The 25,658-nt window shown below is 52.8% G+C and overlaps 11 protein-coding genes across 11 annotated transcripts; 2 read left to right on the top strand and 9 right to left on the bottom strand.

The window, feature by feature from the left end:
- Positions 1-3,465: 3,465 nt before the first annotated feature.
- Positions 3,466-5,433, bottom strand: J4E78_008976 (uncharacterized protein; the record flags this gene model as incomplete). Its single annotated transcript, XM_049369574.1, has 3 exons — positions 3,466-4,106; positions 4,154-5,095; positions 5,148-5,433. 3 exons carry the CDS (start codon positions 5,431-5,433, stop codon positions 3,466-3,468), a joined length of 1,869 nt encoding a protein of 622 aa, XP_049218898.1.
- A 623-nt stretch (positions 5,434-6,056) lies between these two features.
- On the bottom strand, positions 6,057-7,640 carry J4E78_008975 (uncharacterized protein; the record flags this gene model as incomplete). The annotated part of the gene is made up of 2 exons (XM_049369573.1): positions 6,057-7,576; positions 7,628-7,640. 2 exons carry the CDS (start codon positions 7,638-7,640, stop codon positions 6,057-6,059), a joined length of 1,533 nt encoding a protein of 510 aa, XP_049218897.1.
- A 796-nt stretch (positions 7,641-8,436) lies between these two features.
- J4E78_008974 (uncharacterized protein) lies at positions 8,437-9,406 on the top strand (the record flags this gene model as incomplete). Its single annotated transcript, XM_049369572.1, has 3 exons — positions 8,437-8,444; positions 8,484-8,652; positions 8,807-9,406. 3 exons carry the CDS (start codon positions 8,437-8,439, stop codon positions 9,404-9,406), a joined length of 777 nt encoding a protein of 258 aa, XP_049218896.1.
- A 74-nt stretch (positions 9,407-9,480) lies between these two features.
- On the bottom strand, positions 9,481-11,082 carry J4E78_008973 (uncharacterized protein; the record flags this gene model as incomplete). The annotated part of the gene is made up of 4 exons (XM_049369571.1): positions 9,481-9,598; positions 9,653-10,372; positions 10,424-10,900; positions 10,961-11,082. The coding sequence occupies 4 exons, from the start codon at positions 11,080-11,082 to the stop codon at positions 9,481-9,483; spliced, it is 1,437 nt and encodes a 478-aa protein (XP_049218895.1).
- Positions 11,083-12,221: 1,139 nt separating this feature from the next.
- On the bottom strand, positions 12,222-13,079 carry J4E78_008972 (uncharacterized protein; the record flags this gene model as incomplete). The annotated part of the gene is made up of 1 exon (XM_049369570.1): positions 12,222-13,079. One exon carries the CDS (start codon positions 13,077-13,079, stop codon positions 12,222-12,224), a length of 858 nt encoding a protein of 285 aa, XP_049218894.1.
- A 78-nt stretch (positions 13,080-13,157) lies between these two features.
- J4E78_008971 (uncharacterized protein) lies at positions 13,158-13,898 on the bottom strand (the record flags this gene model as incomplete). The annotated part of the gene is made up of 1 exon (XM_049369569.1): positions 13,158-13,898. One exon carries the CDS (start codon positions 13,896-13,898, stop codon positions 13,158-13,160), a length of 741 nt encoding a protein of 246 aa, XP_049218893.1.
- Positions 13,899-14,359: 461 nt separating this feature from the next.
- Positions 14,360-16,553, bottom strand: J4E78_008970 (uncharacterized protein; the record flags this gene model as incomplete). The annotated part of the gene is made up of 3 exons (XM_049369568.1): positions 14,360-15,893; positions 15,949-16,428; positions 16,546-16,553. 3 exons carry the CDS (start codon positions 16,551-16,553, stop codon positions 14,360-14,362), a joined length of 2,022 nt encoding a protein of 673 aa, XP_049218892.1.
- A 665-nt stretch (positions 16,554-17,218) lies between these two features.
- J4E78_008969 (uncharacterized protein) lies at positions 17,219-19,613 on the bottom strand (the record flags this gene model as incomplete). Its single annotated transcript, XM_049369567.1, has 2 exons — positions 17,219-19,330; positions 19,380-19,613. 2 exons carry the CDS (start codon positions 19,611-19,613, stop codon positions 17,219-17,221), a joined length of 2,346 nt encoding a protein of 781 aa, XP_049218891.1.
- A 394-nt stretch (positions 19,614-20,007) lies between these two features.
- J4E78_008968 (uncharacterized protein) lies at positions 20,008-21,681 on the top strand (the record flags this gene model as incomplete). Its single annotated transcript, XM_049369566.1, has 2 exons — positions 20,008-20,510; positions 20,559-21,681. The coding sequence occupies 2 exons, from the start codon at positions 20,008-20,010 to the stop codon at positions 21,679-21,681; spliced, it is 1,626 nt and encodes a 541-aa protein (XP_049218890.1).
- Positions 21,682-21,804: 123 nt separating this feature from the next.
- Positions 21,805-22,337, bottom strand: J4E78_008967 (uncharacterized protein; the record flags this gene model as incomplete). Its single annotated transcript, XM_049369565.1, has 2 exons — positions 21,805-21,865; positions 21,931-22,337. The coding sequence occupies 2 exons, from the start codon at positions 22,335-22,337 to the stop codon at positions 21,805-21,807; spliced, it is 468 nt and encodes a 155-aa protein (XP_049218889.1).
- A 520-nt stretch (positions 22,338-22,857) lies between these two features.
- J4E78_008966 (uncharacterized protein) lies at positions 22,858-24,437 on the bottom strand (the record flags this gene model as incomplete). Its single annotated transcript, XM_049369564.1, has 4 exons — positions 22,858-23,293; positions 23,367-23,428; positions 23,847-24,384; positions 24,433-24,437. 4 exons carry the CDS (start codon positions 24,435-24,437, stop codon positions 22,858-22,860), a joined length of 1,041 nt encoding a protein of 346 aa, XP_049218888.1.
- Between the last annotated feature and the right edge of the window lie 1,221 nt (positions 24,438-25,658).

The following is a 25,658-nucleotide window of genomic DNA, read 5'->3' as shown; positions in this document are numbered from 1 at the left end:
CTGGAGGAGCCGAAGATGAAGCTGGATACGCAGGAGCGATCGAAGATGACGCCGGATACGCGGGAACGACTGAAGACGATGCAGGCGCAACAGGGTAGGCTGAAGAGAGCGTCGAGGAGATAGGAAGGGCCGATGATGGCGTCGCAGGCATCGGCGGGACTGAAGATGATGGCGGCGAAACCGGGTAGGCCTGAGATGATGTCTGCGAGGCGGGAGGGGCCGGTACTGATGGCGAATAGTCCGGAAGGTCTGACGATGTTGGCGAGACAGGGTAGGCCGGCGACGCAGTCGAAGAGGCAGGAGGGAGCGGTGTTGATGCCGAATAGTCCGGAAGGGCTGACGACGATGTCTCGTACATAGGAGGGACAGAAGGCGACGTCGAAGGGGTGGGATGACCTGAAGGCGATGCCGGATAGTCTGGAGGGGCTGAAGAGGATTCTGGGTGCATGGGAGGAGAAGAAGACGATACTGGCAAAACAGGGTAGGCTGAGGAGAGTGACGAAACTGGAAGGGCTGGTGTTTCCGAATAGACAGGAGGAACCTGTGTTGATGCCGAATAAACAGGAGAGCCTGACGATGATGCCGACGACATTGGAGGGACCGAAGGCGATGTCGGATAGTCAGGAGAGGCTGAAGATTGTGCCGAAGAGATGGGAAGAGCTGGGGATGCCGTCGGATAATCAGGAGTAGCTGTACAAAGTCAGCGGCACACACTGATGCGACTTCGTGATGTATCAAGTCAACAAACCTAATGCAGAAGATGTGGCGGACCGTTGCGATAAGTAAGTATCGCTTTCTTCCGGATACGGCAGCACGGTGCTTGACGTCGGATACCCCGTTCCAGAAGGAGGCTTCGATGTAACGTTTCCTGTCGGATACGGTACGTGGAGAGTTGGTGAAGTACCAACTGGGCCTGCACTGTGTGATACATGTGCCCCTTGGAGAGTGGTAGGATAAGGTGCTACTGATGCTGTCGCGGGGTTGGTGGCATATGGCAAGGGCGTATCTATCACAAGGTCATTTATCCGTGTTCCTGCAATTTCTGTCTAGGGTATGCATAGTAAAACGCGCGAGAGATGATGGAATGGAAAGACATACTGTAGTTACTTGGAGTTGCGGTACTCTCCGAAATCGCACTGCTCGTAACCTTACTTAGGTGGGGGGAGACAGGCGCAGGGGAAGGGCCATATCCGCCGCCAGCTGACGAAGCCACATTCGAAGTAGGAGTGACAGCAGGATAGTCTGAAGTCGCTGGATTCTCAGGAGGTGGTGCGGATGATTCCGCAGGATAATCCACAATGATACTCGATACAACCGAGCTCGAAGAAGGACCTGAAGGATAACCTGCAGTAGTATGAGATGTTGCTTGTCAACTTGAATCTGCTTTGTTCTCACCAGTGATGGTAGGGCCGCTCACGGCAGGATAGGTGCCAATTATCGAAGCCGGCGGCACGATACTCGAGCCTGATAGCGTTATGGTTATGGTCCCGGAAGTGACGCATGACGTACCAAGGGATGAGGCCTGAGAAGCCATGGAAGATGATGCGGCTATGGTGGTCGGATGGATGTTTCCAGTGCCATAAGACTCGTCATATCCGCTGTACGCGGCTCTAGGTACGACGAGAGCAGATGTGAGGGTACTGTGAAGTACAATGGACGGAGCAACCCACTGGGAGAACCGGATACCCATGATGGAAAGCAAGCTTCGGAAATGGTTTCAGGTTGGCCTAGTGTTCAGGAGGAGATGTAAGAGGAGGAAAGAATGATGCGTTGAAAGTATCTGGGGCAATACAAGCAGAATGACTGCCATACATATATGTTTTCAGGACCGATCATACCTAAGCAGCTGGGTAGAACAAATGTCAGAAGCTGTCAACATGTAACATTGACCCTTGATTGTTTCCCACGCCTCCTTTCGATGTCTAAGAATGTCAGCAGCTCTGTCCATCTCGACTGCGTGTTGCGCAACGAACTGAGGGAGGCGTACTGCATGGTCGCTCTCCATCGGCCCCAAATCTACAATGGCAGGCTGTGGCGCGGGTTTGGGGTTGTAAAGATGGCCCCAAGCGAAGACCGTGAACACGGCCATGACGATGACATGCAGAAAGATACTTGTCATCAACGCAAACGATACTTTCGACGTTGATCATGTGTCTAGTTGAGGTTTCGAGTTGGGTCGAGGGCTCCAAAACGCCACGAGGATACAGATGCCATGACGACAGGGTACGAGTTTCGCGATGCATGCTGAGCTGAGAGATGGGGGCTCACTCGGCTGTGCTGAGGCTTTTCCTCTCCCAGGACATGGAGGACTCCATTGTGTCAGGCTACCTTTCGTCTTTGTCCGTTTCCAGCATCCCAACTCTTCTTACAGATAGTAACGTCTATTGAATGCGCCTTGGGTATTTCCGAGAACGAGAAGCTCCTAAAAAAGCGCGCCAGACGCCAAACAGCTGCATATTTTGGGTGAATAAGTCTCTGTCATGCTTCGAGAGCCACCGGTGTGCTAGCTGGGAAGTCTAGGTGGCCGGCCGACGGACATTGCAGCACAGTCAAGGTGAACCCTCTCCACGAGACGTCAGCAGTATACCTTGGTACCTGCGCCAGAGGTCCACTTTGAAACCACTTGTCAAGTCGACTGTTCCAGCACAACGGTGGACGTAGGCCCCAGCATGCGGCGAGGATGTCAGCTTAGGCAGACGATGTACCACTGCAACGCGTCATAAGGCAAAGCATGCCCATTGCTCCAAGACAACGGCCGCAGGTACCAAGTTTACCAAGCGAATGTAACGGTTCTAGAATTAGCGGTGGTCGTTCTCAGGCAGCGATATCGGCCCTCCCTGCTCGTGGTGGATGGAAAGTGTCGTACGATCAGTGAGGGGTTCGGTTACCGAAAGCTCGAGAATGGGGGCTGGGCCGCAGAGCCCCACACCAGCGCTAAGAGGGGCGTAATTTTAGCGTCACTGCCTCGCTCACCTGGGCAAGTGGTATCGAAGTCTTGACAGCCTGTACCTGCAGCCTTGACGCAAAGATAGATTGCATGGATTTTGGATTTGATTTGAACTAGAACAAACAACAACGGATGATGACAATGGATATCAAAAACACTGCACAATTTCTACAAATCGCAATCTAGTCTACATGGACTTGCAATCTGGCGCCGTAAACATGATGAGATGTAACATGACCCGAAAACCCGTACCCATAACGCTCGCTTGACGATGACTATTATTGATAAAGACGCTCGGCTGATGACAGTCTGCAATATAACGCGATGAACATGAACGCCCGCTCGTACAGAATGTGACAACTTTTAATTACGTTAGGAAGGAGCCCAATTAGTATAGGAAGCATGATTCAATGACGGCCGTATTTGAATCGTACTCGTAATAACAGCGGCGAAGGAATATCGTCGAACTGGTCTGGGAATGTCGGAGGTAAGAATGAATAGAGTTTCGCGCCACCATATTAAACCTCCCATGGCTGTCGCTGGCGGTTGACTGTGCCGTAGGACCTCGGCTCGTCCTCTTCGAGCAGGCTTTCCATGATGGAACCTACTTCGGTGTTTGTCACGGTAATGGCGTCTTCCTCGTCGAGTTTCTTCCTCATACGGTAAACCTGTACCGAGACATATATGACGAGTGCCGTACCCACGACAAACGCCAAAGCAGCCAGAATGATGTTGATTGGGACTGGGTTGCCGTGCCACAAGCCCTTGGTCAAGGCGTCGATTGCAGTCTGCGACAAGTTGAACAGGCCGGACACACAGATGATAGTCCCGTAAACTCGTCCAAACGTAGCGAAACCAAAGACCTTGGTGGCGTAGTCAGACATGGCGGAATAGTAAAGCGGGCGCAAGAAGACGAATAGAAGAACGTTGACATATCCAGCCCAAAGAGTTGAGATGGAGCCAATGACTCCGATAGCAGCGATGATGACAACGAGGAGTGAGAGTACGCCAGGTGTGCTGACGTTGTCGAGGAGTGCGCCCAAGAAGGGAGTTGCGACGACTCCAGCGACGGGCAGAGCAACGTCGAAGAAGTCGTTGACTTTTTCTGCGAGCTTGACTGATCCAAGCATGTATGTATACTGTTCGCGGATAGTAGCAACTGCGAAACGTTAGCAGTATTCAAGCGCACTGAAGGGATTTACTAACTGAAGAAGTTCATTCGCACCATCTGGATCACGGTCAGAATAGTGAGCAATATAAACCAGGGCGTCAGCATCTGGTCTTTGGCAGACTTGTTGTGCAGTGCTCCCCAGACACCGGAGTTTTCCAATCTCTGCTCAGCCTTCTCTTCCCGGATCTTACGAGCCGCCTCATTTCCGATCAGCTCATCAAGTCTGCTCTGTCTCTCCTTGCGTCGCGAGCTACGGGCCTTCCTTCGCTTCCAGATCTCGTTATCGGGTAGCTCATCATCCGAAGAATGGACGTCTCGCATAGCGTCTTCAGCTCTCTGAAGCTTCATTTCTAGTTGTGCCTCAGTCTTGTAGTTCTCGGTCGGTAAGAAGGTAAGCTGCGCGATAGCAATGGCTGCTGGAACGATGAGATAGGCCAGGAAGAAAGTTTGTGGCTTGAACGCCCTGTCGCTAGCATCGTACATGAGCCTGTAGAAGAGAAAGACTGCTGCTGAAGCGTCGAATGCACCAGTAACGAGCGCAACGATGCTACCCGCATACTTGGGGAAGGCGTTAGCAATCTGGAAAGAGGGCAGGAAGACAAATGTGCCTCCAAGGGCAAGGAAGAAGTTTCCGATTGTATATCCGTCAAAATGCTCGATCTGAAACGCGAGACTCATTAGGATACTTCCAACCGCGAGACAGAAAGCACCAGAAAGGAAGCAAAGCTTGGGCCCATAGCGATCGAGCAGGGTACCGACGGGGAGAGCAGAAACATTCGCCGTAGTCGATGCCAAAGAAAAAAAGAAGTTCAACCTGAGATCTTGCTCGAAGCAAACTTCAACGTCGGCATCCACCTCTTCGGGTGTGCACAGATTGCTGAAAACGCCTTCCTTGATAAGAATTGGCTTCAAAGCTGCAAAACCGAAAACGATGCCGCTAGCGAACCAACACGCAAGAACCGTTACAATGACCTGTGCTGTAATCGCGTGTTAGTGGTCAGAACGCGAATGCGATGCAGCCAAACTTACCGATACGCTTGCCCGTCGGCACCTTGTATGGCGTCAAGCCTCCAGGTTCCTCGCCCGGTGCGAGCTCCTCGGGCTTGGGTATTATGTCGTAACTGATAACTCTCCTCACGCTCTTTCCTTGTGCGCTCAAGAAGCCAGCTCCCGAGATGGCGCTCTCAAGAGAAAGCCGACGTTCCGCAGCATCCTGTCGGCTAATCTGGCGGTCGACAGGCGGTAAGAACAAATCTACCAACGCCTCCTCGCGATCAGTGCCCTCTTGCTGTGTAACATGCTGAATCAGCGACATGGGAAGTCTGCAGCGAGGCGCTCGTCGTTAGAAACGCAGGGCAGAGTAGACGTCTGAAGAAAAGAATCAAAGGGGCTGTGAGTGTTCGGCTCGTCGAGGGCGACAGAAGCTAGAAAAGCGGAGGAGCGGAGTTAAATTGATGCGCGTGCCCTGACACGAGACCCACGATCTAGACATAGCGATCGCGGGGGTCACATGTCACATGCAACAAGTTCCGGCATCACGGAGCCGTTGGCTATGTTGTGTAGACGTCAATAGACGCTCCTGCAACCATGAGAATCGAGTATACACTGTCGGCGGGTACGCTGCATGCTCGCTTACTAGAGAAACGCCGCGAAACGTCTAAAATGGTCGGCGTTGTCGCGATTGATTGGTTCCGCGCTGGTCCCGAAGCGGAAGCTTCATCGCCGATCTCCCCAACCATCTTCCCGCAGGTTCCATGAGTTGCAACCCTTGGATTGCGGCGCACAGGGTCTTGATAAGAGAAAAGCAAGCAGTTTGAGGCTTGATAAGGTCCACACCGCCAGTCTGTCAGGCGCAGTATTCAATTCTTCAGAGAGGCGATACACACTCAGGGTGTTCGCAGTTCTCCCTGTCACATTCTACAACAAGATGTTGCCTATCTAATCTTTGTGGTATACGTTCGCATCGAAGTTTGTAGGAAATTGGTCGCGCCCTTCAGCATCGCTTCGCACCCAGACCGCGACACTGGTGCCTGGGCAGTTGAACAGTCCATAACCTTCGCTGTCTATCTCGACCTCGCTCTCCTCCCACCCAAGGATGTCAGTCCACTTCTCACCGGCATGCATCTCGCCAACAGCCATCTTGATCTGACCGGGACCTGCGTTGCTCATCACACACGCCAGACCCGCTTTCTTGTCCCATGTTCCACGACGCACAAACCCGATGCAGTTGGCTTCGTTGAAGTAGTCCTCCTGTGTTCCGTACGCGAAGAGTTTTCGTGCGAGAATGAGATCAGCGAGCTTTCCACCACATGAAGCAGGCGTCTCATGCGGCTCTGAGAGACCGTAAAGATCGCCGTAGAATGGGCATGGGTAGCCTTCCTGCCTCAGCAGAATGAGAGCGTAGGCAAGAGGCTTGAAGAAGCCCTCGATCTTGGTCTCCATCACCTGCCCAGGTTGTGTGTCGTGGTTTGTAACGACCGTAACAGCATCGGTAGGACGCATCTGAACGAGTGTATTATCGTAGACCTTCCTCAGGTCCGCCGATTCGCTTGTCGAGATGGACCCGAAGTTGTTCAGGAGAGGCGAGTCGTAGAGAGCGAACTCGTGGTTCATGTCGTCGAGCCAATCGCTCATCTCTTTTACGTCTCCCGACCAGAACTCGCCGACCACGAAGATGTCGTCACCGCACTGTTTGCGCAGATTCTTGATCCATTCATTGGTAAATCTTGAGGAGAAATGCTGCACAGCGTCGAGCCGGAAGCCCTTCAAGCCAAGCTCTTTAGTGATCCACACGCCCCAGTTCTTGACGTCTTCTTGAACCTCAGGGTGCGAGTAGTCAATGTCGGCGAACATCATGTAGTCCGCGTTGCCTTGCTCATCGTCCACGGATTGCGACCAGCCTTTGTTGTCACCTAGGATTTTATAGATGGCTTTCTTCTCGGTGGCTTGGTCCCAGTCGGTACCTGAGAAATGCTCCCAGTGGTATTTCATCTTGGAGTACTGCTCGCCACGACCCGGAAAATCGAAGCCTAGCCATCCCTCGATTTCGAAGGCATCAGAAACCTCCTTAGTGCGATCATTTTCGTCAACTTCAACAACACGGCACTTCTCCGTCTGGTCGGCTCCAGCCTTGTGGTTCAATACGGCATCCCAGTACAGGCCCACACTATGCTCCTTGGCGACCTTCGTAAGTTCGAGTAGCTCTTCTTTGGTTCCCCATTTGGTTCCCTTTTGACCCTTCTGCTCAAATTCGCCGAGATCGTACAGGTCGTAGATGTCGTAGCCAACGCCCTGAGGGTTGGCACCTTTACAGCCAGGGGGTAGCCATATGTTGGTAATACCGATGGCTTTTAGCTTGGGAAGCTCCTCGGCAAGGCGTCGCCAGTGCTTGTGATCATCCGGGACGTTCCATTCGAAACCCTGGAATAGGGTTTCATTCTCTGGTGTCGGCTTCTGTTCTATAACGTTGTTAGATTTGAATAGCGGAAAGAAACACCATCAACACACACCTTCAGAGCTCATTGTGAGTATCAAGATATATGTCCTAAATCAAAGAGAGTTGCTTCCAAATGGTTGTGGGTAGCAGAGGAGTTTGGTTGAGCAAGCAGAGTCTTCGCCAGTGCCATAGTCAGATTTAAGGAAAACATTATCGCTGATAGCGCGTGAATAATCCTGCGTTGGTAGGGGCTGAGCAGGTTTGTCTATCATGTACCCTGCGTTTGCGCTGGCTACCAAGCGTCCAAGTAAGGCGCACGGGTGGTGAATGGGGTCTGGAAGCGGCGCTGTTCAACAATCTGCGCGGATGACGTCAGCGTTCAGCTTTCATCCCGCGGACTCCAGGGCTTCAATGGGGCGAAGACACGTCGCCAGAGTGTGAACGAAGGACGACGACAATCGCGGTACCATTAGCGCGATACCACCCGCGGCTACCAGGTAGTATGTAGTGTCTCTAGGTTGCATGCGGAATGATCGTCGCTGTTGCGACAGCCGCGGCGGAATCTGAACAGGTCTCTGTAGCCTACATCAGGATTGGATCGATAAGAAAAATAACCCAGTAACAACGTACGTTTCCGACTTCAGAATTCGGGCACCATGTTCTTTCACCAAGTTGTAGCAGTCATCCCTTTCTGTTTTGGCGGGGAAGGGAAAGCCCTGAAGGCGCGATGGAGCTAGCCCAGTTCAGGGAAGGCGCATTCTACCTAGGTACACGGGGTGAGGGTGCAGCCTTACCTGCGTACTTCTGACCTCTCACCCATAATTTATACACTGTTTGCGACATCGATATTCAACTTCTACGACATCTAACAAGCGCACTAAAATGGTCCTGTCAGACGCCTCAAAAGCTGGTCAGGCTGCGACCGCTAGCAAGAGCCAACTCATCGTCCGCTTCTACGACCCAGATGTACGCGCCAAGGACGCCCTCGGTCGGCAACTCGATGAGATACTGGCATGGCCAGACAGTAGGCTGGAAGCATCCCATAACTACGTTCAGATGCTGTTTCCGCTCCCAGAGGGTTCTCCATACAACAGTGAAGTAAGCCTTCCAGTTTCCTGATGTCGTACCCGGGAGGTATTCGCTATAGTGGAACTCAAGATATGTCGAAGTGCAGCCTCGTGAATACTTCCTGGGCACAGCGAGAATGAAACGATATCTTCAATCACTTTTGCAGCATATTAACCATCTACAGGCCCCAGTCGTCAACCTCGAAGTAATGCAAGCCTTCCGTTCACGGAGTGAGCTACGGCAGAACCTACGACGAAGCTTCGAGCGCATGCTCAGCTTCTACGGCTTCATGGTGTCCAACGAGTCTGAAGCGGAGTCGAAACAAGGCGAATCGACTGAAACAGCCTCCTTCCCACCAGGCTCGCACACCAACGTCTCTGCATCCAAACCCCTTCCATACCACATCGTCCGCGCGCCAGATTATCGTAAGAAGTTCGCCAACTGGGCCATTAGGTTCGACCACAATCATCTTCGCATCACGCGTATCCTCCGGTGTCTCCGCGTTCTGGGCTTACAGACTGAGTGCACGGCCTTCTTTGATGCGCTCGAACGCACATACGAACACCCACAGATCAGCATTAGTGATAGGAGTATGGGTTATTGGCGGCTGGCTGTTACGCGTCCTTTGTATCTGGCTCCTGATGACTCCAAGTGCAAATGGTTGGTGGGTTGGGAGAAGGAACAGGATGATCTAAGACAGGTCGATGGAGAGAAGTTGAAAAATGAGCAGGATGGGATACAGAAGAAGAAGCCGGTCACGTCTGGTGAAGACGCGGAGGATTGAGTTGTGCACGCTTGATGGGGACGTGGCAAGTTGGAGTACACTGTCCATGGTTTTGCTCTGTATAGACTATGAATCTACATAACCATGATAAAGTCCGGGTCACGGTCATCACCTCTACCCTCAAACTCAGCATATTTCCCACTCGCCTTATCCTTGTTGATCTTCCGTACCCACAAAACATTCGCAGCAATCCTATCAAGATGTTAGTAAAGAGTTCCAGCCAAAAGTAATATCTCAAAAACTTACAGAACCCAAGCCGCGCAAAGCAATCCCAGCATGATGCTATGACTCTTGTGAAAATGATTCTCCTTTTCGCTCTTCGGATACACGAAGCTGGCCACAAAACCACCTGCGTTCGCAATCGCGAGCTGCAAGGCAGAAGTAGTCGCGCGCTTGTAGTGGCCAGCAGAGTTGTTGCTGTTCCAAGAGAGAATGCACGGTACAGTTGCGTACATGCCAGTTGCCATGAGGAAAGTCATGCCGTATTGGACCTTGGGGTTGGTGGATGAGCTGATGACGCCGTAGCCGATGATGGCAACGGGTAGGGTGCATAGCATGATGGGGCCACGTAGGGCAAGACGATCGGATAGGAGAGCGACCGCTACTGTGAAGACTGATGCCACGGCGTAAGGGATTACGGTCCAGAGCTGTGCTTCGTTGGGGTCTTTGGCGAAGCCGTTGTTGATGATGGTAGGGAGGAAGAGACCGAAGCTGTACAGTCCGCTCAAGATGGCGAAGTATGCCAATGCAGTGAGCCAGACCTGGACATTGAATACTCCGCGTTTGACTTCTGCCCAGTCGAAGCGCTCGTGGGATGCGCTTTGCTCGCCGAGCCGGTATCGAGCGTGCTCTTTCTCGTCGGGTGTGAGGAATTTGGCTGATTCGATGGAGTTAGGTAGGAAGAGCGCGGAGCATACGCCAACGAGTACGGTCAAGAGGCCCTCGACGATGAAGATCCATCGCCAACTATTTACGCAGTTAGATATGGGTTGTTGGAAGTGAGAGGTTATCTCTTACCCTTCAAGACCTCCAGCAGGTCCGATCGCGTTGAGTCCGCGGGCCAGCAGACCACCGAAAGCACCCGATAGGGACGCTGCTGTGTAGAAGATACCGATGCGCAAAGCCAACTCTTGTCTACGGTAGAAGCCAGTAAGGTAGAGTACCATACCCGGCAGCAACCCACCCTCAGCGCAACCAAGCAATGCGCGAACAGTGACGAATGACGCGAAGTTGGTAACGAAACCAAGACACATTGTCAAGATTCCCCACACCGCCGTCAAGAGTGGCAGCCAGATCTTAGGCGACATCTTCTTCAGCACCAGGTTCGACGGGAGCTCACTGGCGATATAAGTGACGTAGAAGACGCATAGGCCGATCGAGTATTGGTGATCGTTGATGTTGATGTCCTTCTCGAGACCCAAGATCTTTGCGTTGCCGACATTCGTACGGTCGATGAACGAGCACAAGAAGAGGAGGGCGAGAACAGGTAGGATGCTGTGCTTGTCAGCGCCATGCATCTGAATGAATGTAGTAGATCGAAGAGGTTAAACATACCGGACATCCATCTTAAACAACAGCGTCTTCGCAGCTTTCCCATCCTCACCAAACCCCGCCTCCAACCGCTCACTCCCACTCCCATTCTCAAATTTCTCATCGTGCATCTTATCCAGGCTCATGTTGAACAACCTCAGAAACCCCAATTGGTACAAGCAGAGAAAACAGAATCTGGAACGCAGCTCAAGAAAAGCGTTGACAAGAAACCCCGAGTGCGCGACCGACGAGCTTACTTATTCCCCCTCCCTCCTCAACGGGCTCCCGGTAGCGCCATGTACACCGCACACCACCGCCGCCTCCGAACTGCCCAGAAACGGCGCTACCCATGCTGACCCCATGGGGGCGGGCGCAAGGGTCACGGCACAATCGGGATTATCTGTTGTGCGATTGGCGGAGTTGTGCTGCCGACGAGTGAAGGGCTACCCCGACTGCACCAAGCTTATGCTTGAACCATGCCAAACCATGCATAGCGCTCTTAAGGCAGACAAGCGATCGGCAGGCTTGACATCAGCGTTACTGACTCGGGCGTTAGCTGTACGAGCTGCGGATGTTATTCTGTTTCCGAAGGCTTTTGTAATCCGACGTGGATTAGATAAGGGAGGAGTCGCGGATAGCAGCTCGGATGAGTGTAGCCATGTAGGTATGACATGGTGGGTTTTGTGGTTTGTTGATGAATGCGCATGTGGAGGGCTGATCGCGGATCGGCGGTACCAAGCTTTTCGTTGTGCCCAGGTGCTGGATGGAGCGTGGACCAAGCAGTGCGAAGCATTTCAGCCGCCCACTTGGACAGCTTGGCTGCCCCCGAAATTCGGTATGCCAACTCGACGATATCTCCCAGGCACCGCTCTCGTGGGAGATCGTCAACGGTCTTGTTGCATGCCCAGGTGCGATGGAAATATAGTCTGAAGCTTCTTTTCTGTTATCGCAACGTCCTGTTCTGGAGATTGCGCGTGCTGTGATGCATGCGCTGTTATCGGAAGCGACCAAAAGAACCAAGCTTGTACTTTGGGTAACCGACGATCTGGCTATCGCGATCGCGATGCTTTGTTTTTCTGTTTGGGTCATGAGACATCTGTTGGATGATCAAACTGTCTGCGACGATCAAAATGACGCGTAAAACGGTCAATTCTTTTAGCTTTGTCGCATGGTTCGCGTTTTCTCACAGTTGCATCACGACTCATGGTGGGCTGTGTATGGAAATTGACAACGATCATCACTTGGGTATGCTACGCCAAAACTACGCCAAAACTACACAAAATGTCTACTCCATGGTCTTAAGATCAGGCGCAACCTCAAAGCTAGCATCTGTCTTCGCCTTGACATCCTCGACGCTCACACCAGGCGCAGTCTCGGTAAGCGTCAAAGTACCACGCTTCCGGTTGACCTCGAATACACACATGTCTGTAATGATAGTGCTGACGCACTTGGCTCCCGTCAACGGCAGCTTGCATTCCTGAACAATCTTGCTTGATCCGTCCTTCGCGACGTGCTCAGTAGCGACCACTACCTTGGTAGCTTCTGGGTTGCTGACGAGGTCCATGGCGCCGCCCATGCCCTTGAAAACCTTTCCAGGTACCATATAGTTTGCTAGGTCGCCGGAAGCACTGACTTGGAGAGCGCCTAGGATAGAGACATCGACGTGGCCTCCACGAATCATGCCGAATGACTCTGCAGAGTCGAATGTTGAGGCGCCCGGCAGGAGTGTGACTGTCTCCTTACCGGCGTTGATGATGTCTGGGTCGAGCTCCTCTTCGGTCGGGTAGGGGCCCATGCCCAAAATGCCGTTCTCGGATTGTAGCCACACCTTCACACCGTCAGGCACGAAAGACGCTGCTGCCGTTGGGATTCCGACACCCAAGTTGACGTAGTATCCTTGCTTCAGTTCCTTCGCTGCTCGGCGAGCGATTCGGTCGCGACGCTCTGCTGCCTCGTTCTTGAATGATGCATCTGAGGAGGCAGCGGGTTTTCGGAGCTTCTTGATCTCGACGTTCTTGGGAGCTGTGGAAGGAACGATGCGGTCGACGAAGATGCCGGGGAGGTCGATGTCGTTCGCGTCAAAAGTACCGATTGGGACGATCTCTTCGGCTTCGACAATGGTGAGGCGGGCCGCTTTGGCCATGATGGGACCGAAGGCTTTGGTGGTGTATCTACAACCGCTGTCAGAAACGATGCTCGAAGCACTAGAGAGAATTCTCTCTTACCTGAAGACACAGTTGCCAGCCTCGTCGGCCTTGTGCGCTCGAATTATCGCAACATCGCCGGTCAATGCAGTCTCCATGAGAAATTTCTTGCCATTGAACTCTCTGACCTCCCTTTTCTGACCAAAGCCCACCGCCTTTCCGTCTTTATCGAACTTTGCGGGGATCTCTCCATCTTGTAGTAACGTGTTGACAGCGGTGGGCGTGTAGAACGCTGGGATGCCCGCACCGCCAGCTCTTATTCTCTCCGCAAGCGTACCCTGTGGACATAGTTCAATCTCGATATCACCGCCCAAATATTGCTTTTCCAATGCCTTGTTGTTTCCCAGAAAGCTTATGATGAGCTTCTTGACTTGTCCACTTTTCGTAAGTAGCGCTAAGCCTCCTACGTCCTCAATTCCAGCATTGTTGGAGACGGCTGTCAAGGAGTGTAGCGACTGCGGGCCGCGCTTCTTCATCGCTCCGATGAGCGTGTCTGCAACACCGCATAATCCAAAGCCCGCACTCAAGACTGTGGACCCCGGTTGTACGTCTGCGACCGCTTCATCTGCGTCTTTGAAAAGCTTCGATTTAGAGCGGTCGATCATGGGAGCGCTTTGACTGATGCTTCGCAGTTGACCGGTGAATCGCCATCGCGGTGGGAGTCGTGCGGCTCGTAGTTGTGTGGGGAGAGGTCGTTGTGAACATAACCGCGCTGGCAGAGCTGCGAGCAGCCGGTACGACGAAGGTAATGAATCCATTGTGACGCGCGTGAACAAAAGCAGCAGAACAGTGAAGTTAAATCATCAGTTAAGGAGACTCAAGAAGCACCGACTCTGGGAGTATGGGCAAAGCTTTTGCGACTGTTGTCCGAAGGAACGCCATCGGACGCGTGCGTGGGCCGCGCAACAGCTCTAACGTCATACATTTGACATCCATCGGCGTCATTTCAACTACCGAAGATGGAGCGACTTTCGAGCTTGGTGCGGGGCTTCATCTGCCGCGGAATCACATGAGGTTTAGCTTCTGGCGATTTCCGAGGTCGCGCCCCTCTCTCAGTTCCTTCGCGCTTGGCGACGCGTCCCGTCTCCATCCGCTGTATCACGCGCCGACGCGAGGTTCTGGGCAGCGGGAGATGGCTTTGCCTGTCTCGGATCCCTTCAGAGTTCCTGAGAAGCCCATAAAAATAACGAGAGCTCGTTAAACTGGATCGCGCGCTACTTTACGGGAAGTTGAAGTCCGGCAGATTCATCCAATCTGTCCACAATGGGTTGCTATCGTTCCACGGAAGATCTAGTAACGCTGTGGAGAACAGATCCGAGTTCGTCACAGTCTCGTTGACTTCGTTGTACGACATGGCTGAGAAGTCTAGTGTATCCGGCCAGTAGCTGGATATAGGATCTGGCCCCATCGTATGGTTTTCAGGCATCGCATCATTCACCTTGTATGACGGCGATAGAAGATCTGGTATGGCCATCGACGGTGGTGCAGGATCGTGGACTGGCAATTGTGGTAGCCTCTCAATCTCCGGCGCCTGCTTAACGAGAACGCGTAAGAAGCGGCCGTAGACGACCGAAGCCCCGTTCCGGTGGATGGGTGTGCTGCCTATACGCTCAAGAACTGTTGCGGTATCTTCAATAAGATGTCGGACGCTTGGAGCAAGGCTCTTCTGCTTTCCGCCGGCCTCCGGCACGGGTGCACTCAAAGCGAGCGCTATACTTGCAGCGAAGCAAATCATCGTAACGGTGTTGTTCGGCATCGATTTGAGACGTGACTCGCCTTGGATCGCCGCACGCATAACGTTGAGTGCCGAGGATAGTGCAGACTTTCGGAAAGAACGTTTGACTTCTGGAGGTGCGCTAGGATGGTTGAGGAGCATTGAGTAGGTTGAAAGCCGCGTGTGTGTAACAAGGATTTCGACATATGGAGGTAGTGTTTTGCTCTCCGGATCAGCGATTACAGAGGGCCAGGCGCGAGACCAGCTGTCGAAGAAGCTCTCGATAGACCCGTCGATTTCTTGGGCGACCTTTGTCCCTATTTCGGCAAGACGATAGTTATCACAGCGCGTGCGCACCTCAGCAAAAAGGTCGTCAAGATCGCGGCGGAGGACTGCCATGGATACAAGCGGGCCATCCTGAGCATCGCCCCATCGATGGTCGTGCCACTTGTCGCAGTACTGGATCAGGCATGTCTTGGGGACACAGTAGCTACGCCCGCGGGCTAGGCAGACTCCTCGCTCCAAGACAAACAAAGAAATCCAGACCCTTTCTCTGCGGCGAAGAAGTCGCTGGCCCCATTCCGAATTTGGGTCGACGTCTTCGAAGCCGTCCATCGCCAGTGCTTTTCTTGCGTGAAGACATTCTGACTTCGGTATCTGTCTGACAAGCTCCTGATCGAACGATGTCGATGGCGTTATCACTTTGTCTAGCATAAGATCTAACGCGATCGAAAGCGCTGTAGCTAGATAGAGGCTCGTGTCGTCGTCGCTTGCATGGGACCCTGGAGGCATCCAAGGAATACTGACCATGAAAGCTAGCACGATTTCAACAGATCTGTACTTTCGGGTAATGACTTGCTCGGCTAGGAATCTACGGTGCAGTAGTAGTCTCTTAGCCAGCGCAGAAGTTTCCGGTAGGAATATGGCGGTCATGGCTAACAGGGTAGTGAACAAAAAGGCAGAGCGGTTTCGAACGAATGGCAATGTATGTACCAAAGGGTCGAGCCCCCAGCGTGTGTGTGCTAGCTTTTTGTGGAAGCTAAATTCCGTTAGCTACGTTCTTGAGTCCAGATCCGAGGTTTGACATGACTTACTACTGTAGAAGCATCTCAGCTTCGTCTTTGGTTACGAGCCCAACATCAATGGGATCCAGGCCTGAGCCCTGATCAAGATGTGCTTTCATCGGCAGAAAAAAGTGGTGAACGTCGAGAAAAGCGCTCTGCTGGCTACCATTGAACCTGTCTTCAGGGCTGGCGGTACTTTGGTTATATGACTGTGGTGTTGCAATCCGCAGATCCGAGGCACGGGCGAGCAGCTGGAGTGGGTTCTCGACATCTTCAACAGCGAGTTGATCGTCGCTTGAAGTACCAACAAGATTACTCGCCGATATGTGAGGATGTACCTCTGAGGCAGGCGATGTGTTTGGGTTTTGATTGGAGTCTTCGTCCCCTTGCGCCTCGTTCAGAAGCTGCTGTAGTTGCTGCAGCGTACTCTGACTCGTAGCTGCATCTGATTTCCTCTTTTTGATGGCTTCTTCGACCTGGTATATTGCCTTCTCTAGGCCTGATCGTTTGCTATAAAACAGTCAGTCTAGTTCTTGCCCTCATGTCTCACCACTTACTTCTTCACGCCCTTTTGCCGACCAATGTGAAATTCGGGAATTATGCATTCAATCCCGACGTTCTGGCAACGCTCGCATACTGGCGCGCCTTCTTCGCGCCGACACTTGATTTTGCTTTTGCGGCAATTCAGACATGCCGCTTGTTTGGCATTCATTCTTTGACGCTTCTCTATGTTGCGCGATGATATACAGCTGTTCCTCTGCCTGGACTGGAAGCCGCCGGCATAGTGTGGCTAACCGTATGTGGTCTGCAGCGTCGAATATGTAGAGCAAGCACGGCCTGTTCGCTGGGCTCCGAAAAGAATGTTTCTAAGACCCGATCCTGTGATGCGATGTTAGGCAAAAAGGAAAGAAGATGGAGGTGCCGGAGAGCTACTCGGTGCATCAATCCACGTGTGGAGGTAAGCTAGCTGGTTGTGCGCTAGTATGGACCCTTGTCTAACATGGCAGGCGCGCCCCGGGTCAGACATTCGCAATATTCTGCATCGCCGCCGACAGAGATTATCCATACCGGAACATGATTTGAAATAATATGATCGGACTGAAGGTATGATAGACTCTCCACGTACTATATAGCTCACTGCCGGCGAGCGTATACAAGACTGATGTGGCACCCAGGTTTGGTAGGTAGCACCGGATGAGACATATTCCAGGGTGCAATGTGAATGAAATATGTATTGACTTCATGCAAGGGTATCTGTCTGAGCATTGCTACTTCCGTGTAATGATGTCGCTTTATAAAATCATGAAGAAGGACCCGAAGCAGTAGCCTCTTCCTCTGTCGCTGCCCTCTCCTTGCCCTTGGTGCCTACACTTGCATTCGACTCATCTTGTGGCTCGAGATCGGCCTCGGTCTTCTTTTGGTCTCTCTGCTCGCGCTGTGCTTGGGCCTCTTCCTCCCTTCTTCTCGCCTCTTCCTCCTGGCGTTCCCTCTCTTCTCGAGCTGCCACCCTTTCGAGTCTCTCCCTCTCCTCTTGCGCGTGGACCATCCGCTCTCCAACACCAGGAAACAAGCTGGCAACAAACAGCGCAAAAGCGCGTTCGATTGTACGCATGCTGTCCCTGACCCATCCAAATCTCTGATCTCTCCTCTGCTGCAGTATTCTCCTCGCAGCTTCCTCGGGTGATAGGTTACCTCGATGTTGCGTTTGGCGCTGGTTGTTGGGCTGAGCCACGCGTTCGGCCAAGGCTCCAACAGGGAGAAGAGCCTCGAAGTGACGACGAACAACATTAAACTGCTCTTGAAACATGCCGGCTTGTGCTAGGTAAACCACACCTGCGACGATACCAAGCATGATAGGTCTATAGAGGCCACCACCTCCTGAGAAGAAGTAAACGAATGCTGCCAGCTTGAAGATCAGCCACATATGCCCAGCGACGTTGACCATACGATCGTTTTCTTCTGGTTGGTTTACGTTTACGTTCGCGTTCTGATTCTGATTTTGGTTCTGATTCTGATCTTGATCCTGATTTTGATTCTGATTCTGGTTTTGGATTTGGTTTTGATTCTGGATCCAGTCCCGACGTTGGGTCTGGCTCATGTTGGCTAGTTGCCTGTGCAGCTCAAGGTTAGGGGGCGGATTCCCCCGTGCTATCTGCTGTCCAAGTCCATTGAGGAGCTGTCTGTTCTGAGCAAATTGGTTCGTAAAACTCTGAAATGGAAGTGTCGAGACCATGGGGGCAGTGGTGTATGTGCCTTGCTGGTCAAATAGAACGCCAACCGGGCCCTGAGGGCTCGATAAAAGAAACAACTCCGTTGGCGCATCTGTAGGCATTGCCTGGGTAGTGTTCTGGGTCCGTGGTTGAGATGTAGTAGGCACAGCTGGAGTCATAACCGGGGCGCCTGGTATGGTGCTAGAGGAAGGTCCGAGAATCGGAGTGTTGATGGCTGTGGACATGCTTGATCGACTGGGGCTTCCGCCTTGTTGACGATCGAGTATGATGTTCAACTCTAGTGCGTCCACTCTGATCTCGGTTACTGAGCGTCTCAGCGCTACCACCTCGGGTTCTGTAGGGAGAAGGGCGAGGGCCCGCTCGACAACGTTCAAGTTCTGGTTGATGGTGTTCAGGTGTTGACGGATGTGGTCAATTCGCCAAACCGGTAGGTTCAGGGGAGAGGTGTTTGAAATTGAAAGTCGATCAGTCTGTGTCTCTGATGGGCGCGCAGGCTGCAGCAAGGTTCGCACGTTTTCCATCTCGCGTTGTGCTTCCTGGAAGATTGTCTGGATGCGTGGCAACAAGCGCTGGGTACTGTCGTGGCCCATTGAGGGAATAACGCCTGGCGGGACCGGTGGACGACCAAACGCTAGCGGTGGAGCAAGACCGAATGCAGGAACAGGCTGTCGAATCTGCGCAGGTATATTGACCTGGTTGTATGTGACTGTCCATCGCGCCCCGTTGGGACCCACGCCTTCGCGTCGTAGTGGTTGGTCGCCATTTCCAGGGAGATTGGGCAGTCCTTGGGCGACATCCGCGGGTCTCGGTGCGTCTGGTCCTGGCTGCTGAGATGTCGAGTCTGGGGTCTGCTCGTCATTCTGCTGTCCCTGTTGCGCCATGGCCTGCGTGAACTGTTGTTGCAGCTGTGGGGGAAGAGGGAGAGGGATGGGAACCGCGTTTGCTTGGCCCGGGATATGATGGTGGTGCGGTGGTAGTGGTGGGAGCGAGTGCGGTCGAGCCTGTGGCAGCGCGCGGAATGGGTTCGTCTGCAGAGGGTTTGCGGGTACAGCCGGGGCTTGCGCAGGGCGGAAAGGGTTCGGGACAGTCGCGGATCGTGGCGTAGGTGACGTTGGAGGGTTCCCAGTAGTCGGGAGCTCCCGCAGTACCAAGTGGAGGCTCTGGTCCTTGTTCTCACGTAGCTGTATTCACCATCAGCGTGGGTCTACTGCACGTGGTTGGCGACCCTACATTGTCAACGCCAAACACGTTGCTCAGTGTATCGGCATCATTGGCCACTACTCTGCCGCGGTAGATGAGGCGCATGCGCTCTGGGGCAGGCTTCGAGGGCGCGGCATCCTGTATGCGGCTCCGGAGCTCTTTGACCGTGGTGGAAGCGGGGACGTCTGCGAGGTTCACACCACCCTCGAAGTCAGACGAGGGTGAAAGGATCTTGAGGTTGACTGTCTGCGCTTCTTCCGCCATGGCCGCTGTGTGTAGTGAGGGACTATGGTGCGAGGTGAAGAGTGCAGGTGGAAGTCGGGAAGTGACGACGTGTCCGAATTAGAGCCTGGTATCAGCTTAGGACTACGGTCGCGCCTGCCATCTGCTATGAAGTCCAGGCGGATAATCTGAGCGTCAGTGCCGCCTCGACTTTGGATGTTTCGAGAAGCTTGACCTGCGCACGCGATGCATTGAACTGTCCATGTCCAGCGGTAGACGCCGTTGCGCGCTAGAGCCCTGTCGCCGATGGATACGTCATTGGTCAACCGAGGAAGTTGATTTTCCCACCACGCGACGCCATAGCCGTCATCTCGTCGCTGGGGAATTGGCCGTCTTCTGCACTGCAATACTCGAGACCAATGCATACAACATAGCCATGGCGTCTTCCTGTTCGCGCCAGCTCATGCGAGCCCCTCTCCGTCCGCGATTCCAGACGCCCACACACCGACAGGCGCGCCTCTCCGTCCCGTCTCGCACCTTCTCCTCCACGCGCGCAACATATGAGCAGAACTTCCACAGGAAAGAGTCTTTCAGGTCACGGCTGAACTCCGCACTCAAGAACACCAAGATAAAATGGGAGCCAATACCAATTGCACTCGGCGTCGGCTTCCTCGGCGCATTCCAGCTCTATCGCATACAACGAAGGGAGAAGCACACCGAGGCTGAGAGACAGAATGGCGAGGAAGGTGCAGTGGACAACCAGGGCCGACCGAAGAGGCGCGAGAGGATACGGCCGAGCGGGCCATGGACTGTTCAGGTCATGTCCACGCTACCTCTCAAGGCCCTCTCGCGAGTTTGGGGACGCTTCAACGAAATCGACATTCCATACTACCTTCGCGTACCCGGCTTTAAACTCTACTCTTGGATTTTCGGTGTCAAGTCAGCAACTACCACCCAGTAGCGATGCTCCATGCTAACAAGCCGCAGCCTCTCTGAAGTCTCCGAGCCCGATCTCCACGTCTACCCCAATCTCGCTGCTTTCTTCTACCGCACCCTAAAACCCGGAGTCCGCCCTCTCGACCCGAACCCCAACGCCGTCCTCTCTCCCGCAGACGGCAAAGTCATCCAATTCGGCACCATCGAGCACGGCGAAGTCGAACAAGTCAAAGGCGTGACATACAGCTTAGATGCGCTTCTAGGCTCCACCAAGCCCAGCACACCCGCCCAAAACGTCGCGAACTCTCAGGTCGTCACAAGCGAGCATGAGAAGACAGCGAAGGACGAAGAGGATACTGTCCGCGCAGACGAGGAATTCGCAAACGTGAACGGTATCTCGTATACCTTACCCAACCTGTTCTCTGGACCCTGGCCCAAAGGCGGGAAGCCATCTGAAATGCCCACGGACCAGTCTACCGCACCTGCTGCTTCTTCAGAAGCCGAAGTACGCGCCGAGATGGCCTTGAGTGAAGCTGAGCGACCTTGGTGGGCACCGGCATCCAATAAGACACCTACCGCGCTCTACTACTGTGTCGTATACCTCGCTCCAGGCGACTACCACCGTTTCCACTCTCCGGTATCATGGGTCGTCGAGTCGCGCCGTCACTTCGCCGGTGAACTATACAGTGTATCTCCATACCTACAACGCACCATGCCCGGTCTTTTCACCTTGAACGAGCGCGTTGTCCTGCTCGGTCGCTGGCGCTGGGGTTTCTTCTCCTACACACCAGTCGGCGCGACCAACGTCGGATCTATCAAGATCAACTTCGATCGCGAACTCCGCACCAACAGCCTCACCACCGACACTGCCGCTGACCGCGCCGCGGAAGAAGCTGCAGCGAGGGGAGAACCCTACTCCGGCTTTGCTGAGGCCTCCTACACCTCCGCTAGTCGCGTATTGGGAGGTTATTCCCTCAAGCGCGGTGAGGAGATGGGTGGATTCCAGCTAGGAAGTACCATCGTTTTGGTGTTCGAGGCGCCAAAGGGCATAAGACCCAGCCTCGATGAGGGCTTCACTGGTATGGAGAGGAAAGGTGGGTTCAAGTGGAACATTGAACAAGGAATGAAGGTCAAGGTTGGAGAGGCCTTGGGATATGTAGAGGAGACCCAGTAATAGTCGACTCACTCCACTCATGCATTTACAGCAAATGATACCATCTAGTAACTTCGATTCTGTCTCCGTGATGCCTGCGCGTGGAAGCAATCTGTGTTCCCTTTGAATAAGAACAAGTACGTCTCATTTCATCTCCTTTCCTTCGACACCCTTGTTCTTTGTCTCCTGCTCCTTTTCTCCCATTCTGCTTGTTTTCAGCCCTGCCGCTTTACGGACGCCGCAACAAACAACACTACAGCTAATACAAACCGGAGAATTTTTCCCTCGAACAGAATTGATGTAATCTCGGCCAGTACGAAGCCCATAACCTTGAAGGAAACAGATGTTCCCTCAGGAAACAAGAGTGCCAGAATGACCAGGATCATGAGGAAGCAGACGGTGAACTCGCGGTCACTGGTATAATCACGGCGCTTTACTCTGGAATGAGGCGAACGATGTTTGACAGAGACGGTGGGCGGCTTCACCCGGCTAGATGCGCCGTTTTTGGACTTGATCTTGATGTAGGTGGTGTGAGTGTGACCGTGATCGGAGTCGGAGTCGTTACCGCAGAAGTCACCTTCGCCGCAGATATCGTCGTCGCCGCAGCGTTCGTCAGACCCTGTGCTCGAGAGGATATTGTCCGTGGGATAGTCGGTTTCGCTATCGGGGGTGTTCATGGCGGGTGAGAGTGGCCGTTCTGCTGGGAAGTTAGGAAGGATCGTTACAGTGGTGTTAGTGGGCAACAGACTCATGGCAGCGTGGTAGATGGCCCGGGGCAGTGTAGATAGTTGGATCTTGCGCAGTCAGCAATAGGTGGCAGTGGTTGAGCTGTGGTATATAAGAGAGCTAGCGCAACGAGGGAATAGTGAGCAGGCGGCACCTGGGCAACGTGAAGAGGAAAGAGCGCCTGGACCAGATCTGAACGCGACTTTCTGGACTGTGAGATCACCTGAACTGTCGGATGAGATTGAGTACGTGTTTCGAGTTTATGTATAAACAGCAAATGATGCCATTTAGTAAATTCGATTTCGTCTCGATCGATCCGAACGCTTGGAAGCACGCCATGGACGTTGAAGCAATCTGCATTTGACCCTGAACAAATCCAACTCATCTCAATTTCTTGCCTCTAATGCCTTCGTGTCTTATCGTCTCTCTCCCTTTATGCTTGTTTCCAGCCGTTCGCCTCATGATCTCTCATCACCTTCTGAACACGACCGCTAATATAAGATGGAACAAGATTTTGCAGCTAATCTTGAGCAGGAAAATAGCTATGTTGAGCAAAATTAGTGCAGTCTTGACCAGCAGGAAGCCCATGAGTTTGACTGAGGAGATTGTTGTCTCTGGTAAGAGCGATGTTACCAGGACTAAGGCGGTTATGAAGACTAAGCAGACGATGGACCGGACAGCGCGGGAAAATGTGTCGGGGTTTACTTTGTAGTGGCGCAAATGATGCTCGTAGGACATGGTGGGCGGATTGGGTGGAACGGATGCGACCTTGTTGAACTTGCTGGACTTGTAGGTGTTGTGTCGGCCGTAGAAGTGATTGTATTGATTGGAACTATTCTCATCGTCGTTGAAGTCGCCGTAATTATAGTCGTAGAAGCTGTCGAGGTCCTCGTTATAATCTGTCTTACTATCGAAGTCGTCTATAGTAAATGAGAGCGACTGTTCTGCAGAACTATTAGAACGAAGACTATTAGACATACCGTAGGGTAACAGGCCTTGCGGCGTAGGAGATAGCAGTGTAGATGCCGTAGTCTTTGCGCAGCTGGTAGTGGATAGAAGAAGTCTTTGCGCGAAGGTAGACGAGACCTCGGGAGCTAGCTTAACAAGAAAAGAGCGGGCGGCCGTGAAAGCGAAAGTGAAAGAGCATCTAGGCCAGGTCTCGAGGCGTTCGAACGCAAATTCCTGAAATGCAAGGTCATCTAGAGTATTGGATAAGACTGAGCAAATTCTTCCCTTTTCTATTATAGGATCTATAGAACAAAGCCTATCCAGCGCGACCTTCTCGCACCATGTCTTCGTGAAGCTAACTACCTTTTATCATTCTATCCTCTATCATGAAAGTACCTGGTCAGTAGCTTTGTTATGAAAGTATGGCGTCTACAGTGCTTCAACCCACGTGCTTCCAACTCAATGTACGTCCCTTAACCAGCCACAATTCCCCATCATCCTCCACCTCCCACGACCTCCCCACTCTCATCAACAACCTCAAAGTTATTAACCTTCTCACCACCACCCTCATCACCAACCTTCCCCCTATACATCTGCGCTCCAACCACCATCCCGCATATCGCAAGCACGAGAAGCACTCCCCAAATCATATAAATGAACAACACCTTCTTCCTCCTGTACTCTCGTTCCTTCTCCGCGTCCGTAACAGGAGTCTCTTGTGGGTGAGACTGAGGAAGCGGACCGAGCTCTATGTCATCGGGGTGGGCGGGTGCGCGCTTGAAGAGGCGGGATATGAGGGTTCCGTTTTGTGCGGGTTGGGGGCGCGGTGGGAGACTTTCTGGGAAAGGCGAGGTTGGTGAGGTGGGTGGGGTGGGTTCTGGGGCGGGGTGGATGACGATGAGGGGTGGGGAGGTTGGTGGTGAGGGTGGTGTTGGATGTTCTTGATGCGCGTTTGACGGTGGTGAAGGTGGGTATGATAGCGCCTCAGGTTCTTGTGGGATTGTCGGGAGTTGGGGTGATGTTCCGTATGCTGACGGCGCATCCGCTGTTCTTGGGTAGAGTAAAGTGGATAATGGGCGGCGTGGTTGTTCTGATGACTCCATCGTGGCAGTCTGAGGCGGAGGTAGGTCGGTGGTTGATACCTTCATGACTTCGACGTATAAAGACCTCGTTAGTTTGCTGGAGGGTACGGCGCTTGGGTCAACCTGGGTAATGTATTAATGCGGTGTGGTGGGAGGTACGAATGGAAAACGAGTGCCATTTAGGCGCAGTACAATCAGTGGGCGCACAGACCCGAAGTAGAAGTGAAGGTAAGATTACTTTGAGATTAGTGTATTGTGTGGCGCGACTGACACTGCTACGGAAGTCGTTCTCGAGTATCTTTTCAGGTTCCATTCTCAGCGTCCATTGTTATCGATGGTTGCTCGCCAAGATTGAGTAGTAGTATTCAGCTCGACATCCTCATGTGTAATACTACTTCTCTTCTGCGTTATCCGACGATCATAGCCCTTATTGGTAGCTCTCATGTTCCGCCCATTCGTCCTCCCATTCCACTTCACCAATTATCTCACCGCTGTCGATGAGCGAGGTAGACCTGCAACGACAGCATCTTCCAAAACTTTCACGGTCCAGAGGTCGAAATGTGTCGTAAGCCTTTTCCTCCTGCGAAGTCAATCCAGCCATACGGAGATGTAAATGCTGGTCAATGTGCGGGAAGGAGCCATCTGTAGGGCAGCTCGCGGCATGTATGGCTGATTCAAGTCTAAGTGACCAATAGAAGCAGTTCCGCAGGCACTGCATCCTGAAGTTGTCTGTCGATGCGTCGGCTGTGTCTCTGTCGATGAACAAATTGCGTATGGCTACGTGAACGGGTCGAGATCTGGGTTCGTTTCCTGGGCGCAACTCAGGTGCTGCTACGCGCCAGTCCAGGAGACGGCTTTTGTTGGTCCAGTAGGTTGTGTTTGCGTATGACAATCGAGTCACCACATCATTCATCGCGAGACTGCCGAGAGAGATACTGTTGACGATAATCTGTGCTGGTAGTTTGCTGATGGCTCGTAACTTTGGATGTAGCACTTCACCAGCTTCTAGATGGATCTTTTGGCTGGTACCGAGGATAGCTAGGCCAGGGATCTTCTTGGAAACTATCGTCATGGAGTATACAGGCCATTTCGAGGAGGGAGTCTGGAAATGTGCTCCCTCTTCGAGAAAACGCTCAGGTAAGTGAGTAGAGTGATAGTGAGAGTTGTTGAACCAGAAAGCAAAATCGTTGGTACGAACGACATGGTGTTTCGTCTTGACCGGGAGTAAATTGTAGACCATCA

Source organism: Alternaria triticimaculans (genome assembly GCF_023758025.1).
Source record: "Alternaria triticimaculans strain BMP 0046 chromosome Unknown scaffold_17, whole genome shotgun sequence".
Taxonomy (NCBI): Eukaryota; Fungi; Ascomycota; class Dothideomycetes; order Pleosporales; family Pleosporaceae; genus Alternaria; species Alternaria triticimaculans.
This window is presented reverse-complemented; position numbering and strand designations above follow the sequence as displayed.